Below are 8,541 nucleotides of genomic sequence, written 5' to 3' on the forward strand. Positions count from 1 at the left end.
AAACCTACTTCAGCTTCAAAGGCAAAGACTAAAGCAGCTCTAAAGACAAAGAAACAAGTACAGCATTCTCCTGGACAGGCCTCCATGCCTAAAAAACAGATGCTTAAAATGGCCGAAGACCTTATTACCTTGATCAGGGGTTCCCATCCCCCTCCTGATAAGAGGCCTAGGCAAGAGTTAGAATACGAATCTTCAGACCAGGTTTCCATTTCCTCTGATTCCTCCTCTGAACAGGAATATTCTCTTCCTCCCTATGAGGATTCTGATGCTGAAGAATCTATCCCTTCAGCCTCTCCTCCTGAAGATTATTCTTTTGTGGAGACACTGCATACTATGAGGGAGCATTTCCACTGGGAGAGTCAGGATTACTCAGAATCCAAGAGACTTCCTTTTATTGCTTCAGCACAGGACCCTTGCTATCCCGCCTGTTTTAGACATTGTAGATGATGTATTTTCAGAGTCCAGTCTATCTCCAGACTCTTTACCTCCAGCTCCTGTTAAGCCAGACAGATACTATAGGGTTCCAGATTCACATAAATTTCTTTATAAAAACCCTGCTGCTGACCCAGAACCCATCTCTCAGGGTCCCAAAGGGGTCAAGGCTTCTACTGCAAAAAACCCTATCCCCTCTGATAGGGATTCTAGGGCCCTAGACAGATGGGGTAAAAAGATTTATACTTCTGCTACCTTGGCTGTAAGAGCCTTAAATTGCCAATTTCATATGCTTAAATATCAGCAATATCTTATGTCATTGCTTAAACAGAAAATGTCAACAAATTCAGAATGTGCAGACAACAAAGAAATGCAGGATTTATTGCATGCAGCTGAACAAGTTTGAAAGCATACTTTGCAATGTGGTTTGGTTTTGATTCTCTAGAGGCCTCCTGCAGGGCCGCTGTTACAGGTTCTGTCATTAGGAGGCATGCTTGGTTAAAAGAACACAATCTGCCTGATCATGTTAAAGCAAAACTATTGATGCTCCATTACAGCATGATACTTTGTTTGGTGTTAAAGCAGAAGAGGTGTTGAAGAAAATGGAGGGCAAAGCTAAATCTATGCAAATAGTCAAGGATTTCTTGCAGGTACAGCCTCCCAGATTTAGCAGGAACTGGCGTACAAAGAATTGGTCCTTTCCAGTGTCCGATAGGCCACAAAGAGGCAGATACAGACGCACCATAGGCAGATCACAGCCCCAAGTATCATGCAGGCTTAAACAATGGGGTGCTTCTACCTCCAAGAGCGGAGAGGAAAAATCACAGCCATACAGGAAACAGTCTCAATGACTTCCCCCTTCCAGCACCAAGCACTTATCTTTTGGCAGCCCCTTTGGGGGGGAAACTAGCACTTTTTTCACAAAATTGGCACATGATCACCCAGGACAAATGGGTTCTAAATATAGTATAACTGTGATAAATTGTACCAAATAAACCAAATATAATATCAAAAAAAGTCCTGGACTCCACGTAGGTAAAAAAATCTTTATAAAATTCACAAAGCACAGAGGATGAGCGCTTTCGTCTAATGACTAGACTTCATCAGATAAAAGCACTGGTACAAATTACAACTTAAATACACCCATTCAAATCACGTTAATTGCACTCAATCAACTTTTAAAGAAACATACATAAAAATCAAATACTGCCTTATGAATACATGTAAGGCATGTATTACTAGTAAAATTTCATCATGTTTATCTTATTTCTTCTTGTAAACATTTCTTACACAATAAAATATCTTGTAGAATAGCCAGAAAAATATCTTATTTAATTTTATAGTCAATTAATCAATTTAATGTATAAAATAATTAATAAATAATATATTTATATATTTATATATGTATAATAATGTGTAAATATTTTAATCATAACTTCATATACAAATTTTGTTTGTTATTGTATTTGTTTAAATCAAACATTTTCCGCTTTTTTACATAATACAGGTTTTATACTAATATAATCGTTTCAACCAGGTGGGGTGTTAGATTTATATCTAAGTTGCCATAACAATTCCTTGTGTAACAAAACATTCTTCAGGTCACCCCTCCCTTAGAAGAATCCCTTTGAACCAGGTCAATAATGCCAAATCTAAACCTAGTGAATGTGAAAGGACAGGTTATACTATGTTTGTACAAAGCACTAGCTTCTTTATGAGCCCTAATATCATATAAGTGTTCGTAAATACGGTCCTTAAATGCACTCTCAGTTTTACCTATGTAGTATGCACTACATGAAGTGCATAAGGCCATATAAACCAGCATTTTAGACTTGCAACTACCTTTAATAAACCTCACCACACTTTTCAAGCTGTTGTTTAATGTAACACTTGCCTCATTATATATATATGCACAAACACTACATGCTCCACAAGGATCGGTGGCCCTATACTGAATAAATTCATTATATCCTTTTTCAAAAGTTCTCTTGAAATTGTTTCCCACCTTATATGTGAAGATAGGTTGTTCTCCCACTAACTTGTATATCTTCTTATCAATTTTCATTAAATTCCAGTGATTTTTAATAATATCTAAGAATGAATCTGATAATATATTGTAATGAATTATACATGCTGCTTTGTATTTGGTCCTATCCTGTTTAAGAACTTGAGAAGTTTGAAAGGGCTGACCTAGTAAAGCCTTATATTTAATACCCCAGTTTTTTGTAACTTCTTTTAGAATAACACTAACTATTTCTAAGGGGTATTCTCTTTCTATGAAACATTTACCTAAGAAATTAATTTCCCTTTCCAAGTCACAAAAGTCGGAAGTTATCCTGGCTATCCTGACAGCTTGACCTTTGATCAAACTTTTATTTTGTGCTAAAGGGTGATGGCTGCTATAGTGCAAAAAAACTATTGCAACCAAGTAGGTTTCCTGTAAATGTTTGATTTAAAACCTGTATGGGTCTTTGAAAGAGTAACATCCAAATAATTGATGCTAAATTCATGATGTGAATGTGTGAAAGAAAAAAAGTTTGTACATGAATTTATATATTCCATGAAAAGATTAAGTTCTTCCTTAGATCCACCCCATAACACAAAAATGTCGTCCAAAAATCTCAAGTAAAGTTTAAAGTGTTTGTAAAAAACCAAGGGAAAGACAAACTTGTTCTCCCATTCTAGTAATACTATATTAGCTTATGTGGGAGCACAAGCTGCTTCCATTGCAGTACCGCTAATCTGTTGATAAAACTCACCTTGAAAGTGAATGTAGTTTGAGTCCAATATTAACTCAACTAGTTCTAACACCAAAAGAATACTATCCCTAGTTAGAGTAGAATGTTTAAAAATACAGTCACTGAAATACTCAAATCCTTCTATTCTAGGGATGCAAGTGAACAAATCCTTCACATCAATGGTGAGAAAAATGCAGTCCGTACTCCACAGGTCTTGGGTCATTTTACTCAAAAATTCCCATGAATCCTTGATTAAATGAGGAGTTTTGTTGATAATTTCCTTAGTGTGTTTATCTACATACACAGCTAGTGGATGGGTTTTAGAATTCTTTGCAAATACTATTGGTCTAAAAGGGGGTGCTTGTAGTGATTTGTGCACCTTAGGTATTCCAAAGATATTCGGAATACTAGGATGCAGTTGTTTTAAGAAATTTTATGTCTTAGAATCTATTCTATTTTCTAATAAATATTCTTCAAGCAAAGAATCTATCCTACTATAGGTTATATGTATCTGGTTAATGGAGACAGGGGTATATGTAACACTATCTAACAAAATGTTAGTAATAACATTGTTGTAATCTTCTACATTATACATAATAACCCCCCCTCCCTTATCTGGTTTCATGATTCGTAAAGTAGACTGTGTCTGTAGTTGATGTAACAAACTACTTTCTTCCTTAGTAAGATTAGAGTTGGTCCTCTGCCAACCATTTTTAACATATGTTGCGTATAATTCCTCAGTAACAACTTTTTCAAACAACATCAAAGTAGGATGTAAAGGAGGATTAAATATAGTATCACAAGGCTATAGGTTCCACTTTCACACCCTGCCAAGGCCAAACGGTATGCCAGACCTGCCACGCAATCAATGGGCAGAGGCACAAAAACAAGTTTCAGCCCTCATGGACATGAGGGCCATTCAACAAGTACCGGAGCAAAAACAGGGACAAGGATTCTATTCAAGACTGTTCTTGGTACCCAGAAAGGACAAAGCCTGGAGACCAATACTGGACCTGTCTATTCTAAACACATATCTGGATATTCCAAAATTCAAAATGTTGACTCTACAACAGCTTCTGCCCATGTTGGGCAAGAAGGCTTGGCTTGTGACTTTAGATCTAAAAGAGGCATACCTGCATGTCCCAATCAGACAAACATGCCGAAGATACCTCAGATTCAAAGCTCGCTCAATGCACTACCAATTCTCTGCACTGCCCTTTGGCTTATCTACTGCTCCCAGGGTCTTCACAAAGTGCCTGGCACCAGTAATTGCATACTGCAGACAAAGAGGAATACAAATATATCCTTACTTGGACGACTGCCTCATTCAAGCAGAGAACAAGGACATTCTACTACAGCATCTGGCGTTTGTAAAGAGATTACTACCATGTCTAGGGTACACAGTCAACGAACAAAAATCAAAACTAGTACCCTCTCAAGAGATAATATTCCTGGGTGCAAGCTTAAATACAACTGCCCAGATGGTTTATCTCACACCAGACAAACGAAGACAACTGACTACCTGTTTCAAACTGTTGGCAACAAAGGCCTAGTTATCTGCAAGAAAAAATCTGTAGGCTTTGGGCTTCATGGCATCCTGCATTCTACTAATTCCATATGCAAGACTGCATATGAGGAAACTTCAGTGGTACCTAAAAAGTGTTTGGACTCAACATTGCCACAGCCTGGAAACAATAGTTACTCTCATTCCCAGCCTGCAACAGGTGTTTCGATGGTGGGAGGCGGCCTGTCACCAGAACAAGGGACAGCCATTCACTCTACCCCCAGCCACACAGATGTTAACAACGAATGCAGCATCGGATTATGCCTGGGGAGCCCACATGGCAGGAAAATGTATTCAAGGCACATGGTCCACAAACCAAATGCATCTACATATCAATCAAAAAGAGATGCTAGCTGTTCAAAATGCCCTGACAGCCTTCAAGGACCTACTTCATCTGGGACAACTACTGATAAAGACAGACAATACCACGGTCATGTGGTACATAAACAAGCAGGGAGGCACTCATTCCTACCCCCTTTGCAGACTAGCCATGACTTTGTGGGACACAGCATTGACTTACCAAGTACATCTGCAGGCACAATTCCTGCCAGGAAAGATAAATACTCTGGCAGACGAACTAAGCAGAAACCTCATGGATCCCAACGAGTGGAAATTGGATCCACAAGTCTTCAGCATAACAAGGAAATGGGGATGCCCGGACATAGATCTATTTGCCTCACCTCACAACTGCCAACTAAAGAGAATTCTGCACAAGGACTTATCACAGACAAGCATGGAAAGTGGATGCCCTATCTTTTGGCTGGAAAAACTTAACAGTGTATGCTTTTCCTCCTCTGCCTCTCCTCCCCAAGGTACTCCTAAAGGTCAGACAGGAGAAGCCAAAAATTATACTGATTGCCCCAGACTGGCCACACCAGTACTGGTATCCAATCCTAAGGAACTTGTCTCAATGCCCAGCCTGGACCTTACCCCAAGTGCCTCATCTACTGTCCCAGCAAAACAATCAGATCCTGCACAGCCAACTCAAGACCTTAAATCTGGCAGCATGGTGGATAATGTAGTCATACAAAACATACCTCTCACTAAAGCGGTGATGGGTGTCATTTTGGAGGCCAGGAGACCTAGTACTAGAAAATCCTATGCTGGAAAATGGAAGAGTTTCTGTGCTTAGAACCAGGCACAAGGAATTGACACAGCTTTTCCAAACATTCCTTAGATTTTGCAATACTTGACTGAGGTGCTGGACAAAGGCCTATCTTTTTCATCCATAAAAATTCATACCTCTGCCATTTCGGCTCATTACAATACAGAGCCACCAATCTTTTCTCATCCTTTGTTAAGGCAGTACCTCAGAGGGGCCAAAAATTTAAGGCCTCCAAGGAGACCACCAATACCTGCATGGGACCTTAATTATGTCTTGGGAAAACTCACCCTGCCTCCTTTCGAGCCAGCCTCTGCAGCTGATATAAAGTTTTTATCCTGGAAAACAGCTCTGCTCCTAGCAATAACTTCTGCAAGACGAGTCTCAGAGCTACAGGCACTCATGGCTGTGGAACCTTTTATCATTTTTTATCCAGACAGGGTTTCTCTGAGGACAAACATGACATTTATGCCTAAGGTAGTGTCCAGTGTGGCCCTTAACAAAACTATTCATCTGCCTACTTTTTATCCAAACCCACAGAATAAGGGGGAGAGAATTCTGCATTCTTTGGACATACACAGACAGCTATGCTTCTATTTGAATAGAACCAAAGCTTTCAGAAAGACAGAGCAATTACTAGTGGCATATGCTGCAGGATCACAAGGAAAGGCTATCTCAAAGCAGACTATTTCAAAGTGGATAGGCCACTGCATTCGTTTCTGCTATTCACAACATGGCAAGCCAGTACCTAAGGGCATTAGGCCACATTCAACCAGAGCAGCAGCCACTTCAGCAGCCTTCCTCAGGGGAGTACCAACCAAAGACATTTTACAGGCTGCTACTTGGAGTTCAGTGCACACCTTCACAAAGCACTATCACTTACCACTCTACTCTAAATCCAGAGCAGGCATTGCCACTGCAGTTCTGCAGGGCCTAATAGCCGCCCCTAATGCTGTTTATCTCCAGCCTCCCAACCTTAGCTTTGGGATTCAACCCAATTGTAATGACTGCAACAGTGAAACACGAAGAACATAGTACAGTTGTGTACACTTACCATAAATGTAGATGTTCGAGTGTATTCACTGTTGCAGTCCAGGTTACCCACACGCCATCCCCCATTTCTTTGATGGAACTTAACTGTACTTCTCTATTCTATACAACCTATGTGGTGTATTTGCTTGTAGATGAAGGCAAAATATATACTTTGGTGCATGCATGTTTTATTGACATATTTTTAGCCTACCCTTTTGGGGGAACCTGACATCTGGGGCAAGAAAAACTGAGGAAAATGGCGTTGGCTGCATCTTTTATACCCCTGGCGCACTGACGTCAGGGAAGAGGCGACAGCAACCGACGCCGGACCTAGACTTTAGAATTCAGGCCGACTGAGGGTAGCCTGCCAGCAGGATAATGACTGCAACAGTGAATACACTCGAACATCTACATTTATAGTAAGTGTACACAACTCTACTTTCTACATCTTGCACAGACAGTTTATCGGCTACTTCAACTCATCCTCTATTGGGGCAGTGCTGCTGCAACTAGTTATTTCACCCTACCCTAAGGATGGAAACACTATTGCTTAGCCCATAGACCCCTGCTGACCCTGTGATGCAGTGATGCTATGCAAATCTGCCCCAGAGGTGTATTCAGTAGCGTAACTGTTGCACCTCTGGGCCAACACAGATTTTGCCATTGTTATTATTACTGCGCTAGCTTTGCCCTTGTTTGCTTTTTGATGTTACATATGTATATTTGCTAAGCAGGATAAGTATCATTCCTTGTGTAGTTATGTAATAGATTGTGTGTTTGTCCTTTTCTACATACTTTGCATAAAGACTGACTTCTTACATTAAGCTGCAATTATAATATCTTCTTCCTTTTGTTAATATAAGCAAAATGTTATCAAGATCAGAATGCCATGTGAATGCTGAAAAAATGCAGATGTTTTTAATGAAATAATACCCCAATGAATGTGAGAATAAATATCTATATTCTTTTTCTTTCAAGAGTGGAGTTTTAACTGTTAAACTGGGTGGAGACAAAGGAACATACGTAATCAACAAACAGACGCCAAATAAGCAGCTTTGGCTGTCATCTCCAGTCAGGTACATTGCTGATACAGTTTGACTTCTTGCTGTTTTCTTTAAAATCCTTAAGACTGGAACTTAAAGTATTTTACTGTGACATTACGTCATAAATATTTTAATTTTAAATATTTAATCATGCATGTGACTGTATTACACAACTTCTGAGTAAATATTGTTTTTATGTAGCATAAAAGACAGCACAGTCAAGGCCTTCAGCATTTTATCTGTCACAATCTTATCTGTTCCTTCCTCCTAATGTATACAGCTAAGCCAGTTTGTGGCTCCAGTAATCTCCTGTTATCCTGGTTTAGCTCCCTTTTAATGTGAGTTGTGAAGGACGTTGCCCAAACGACCTTGATATGTCTAACTGGGAGATTTAGGTATCTTCTTGTACTGTGTGTGTGTGTGTGTGTGTGTGTGTGTGTGTGTGTGTGTGTGTGTGTGTGTGTGTGTGTGTGTGTGTGTACAATATTATGGACATGCACCAGGTAAGGTAATTCAGAGATGCACACTGCTTCATAACATTACGTTTAGTTAGTAGACTTTGTCTAAAAGTTTCATCAGTTTGTTTCTGTAAATGCTGTATTAATAGAGGTATCTGGAGTATTTTGACAA

The 8,541-nt window shown here is 39.6% G+C and overlaps 1 protein-coding gene across 1 annotated transcript in view; it reads left to right on the forward strand.

Annotated features, from left to right (window-relative positions):
* Positions 1 to 8,541, forward strand: part of FXN (frataxin) — a 519,216-nt gene that overhangs the window by 458,184 nt on the left and 52,491 nt on the right. Inside the window, exon 4 of the mRNA XM_044064347.1 lies at positions 7,847 to 7,944. Within this exon, the coding sequence (XP_043920282.1) occupies positions 7,847 to 7,944 (98 nt within the window). The remainder of the gene's footprint in view (positions 1 to 7,846; positions 7,945 to 8,541) is intronic.

This window comes from Protopterus annectens, chromosome 2.part2, assembly GCF_019279795.1.
Source record: "Protopterus annectens isolate FY-2018-M chromosome 2.part2, PAN1.0, whole genome shotgun sequence".
NCBI lineage: Eukaryota > Metazoa > Chordata > Ceratodontiformes > Protopteridae > Protopterus > Protopterus annectens.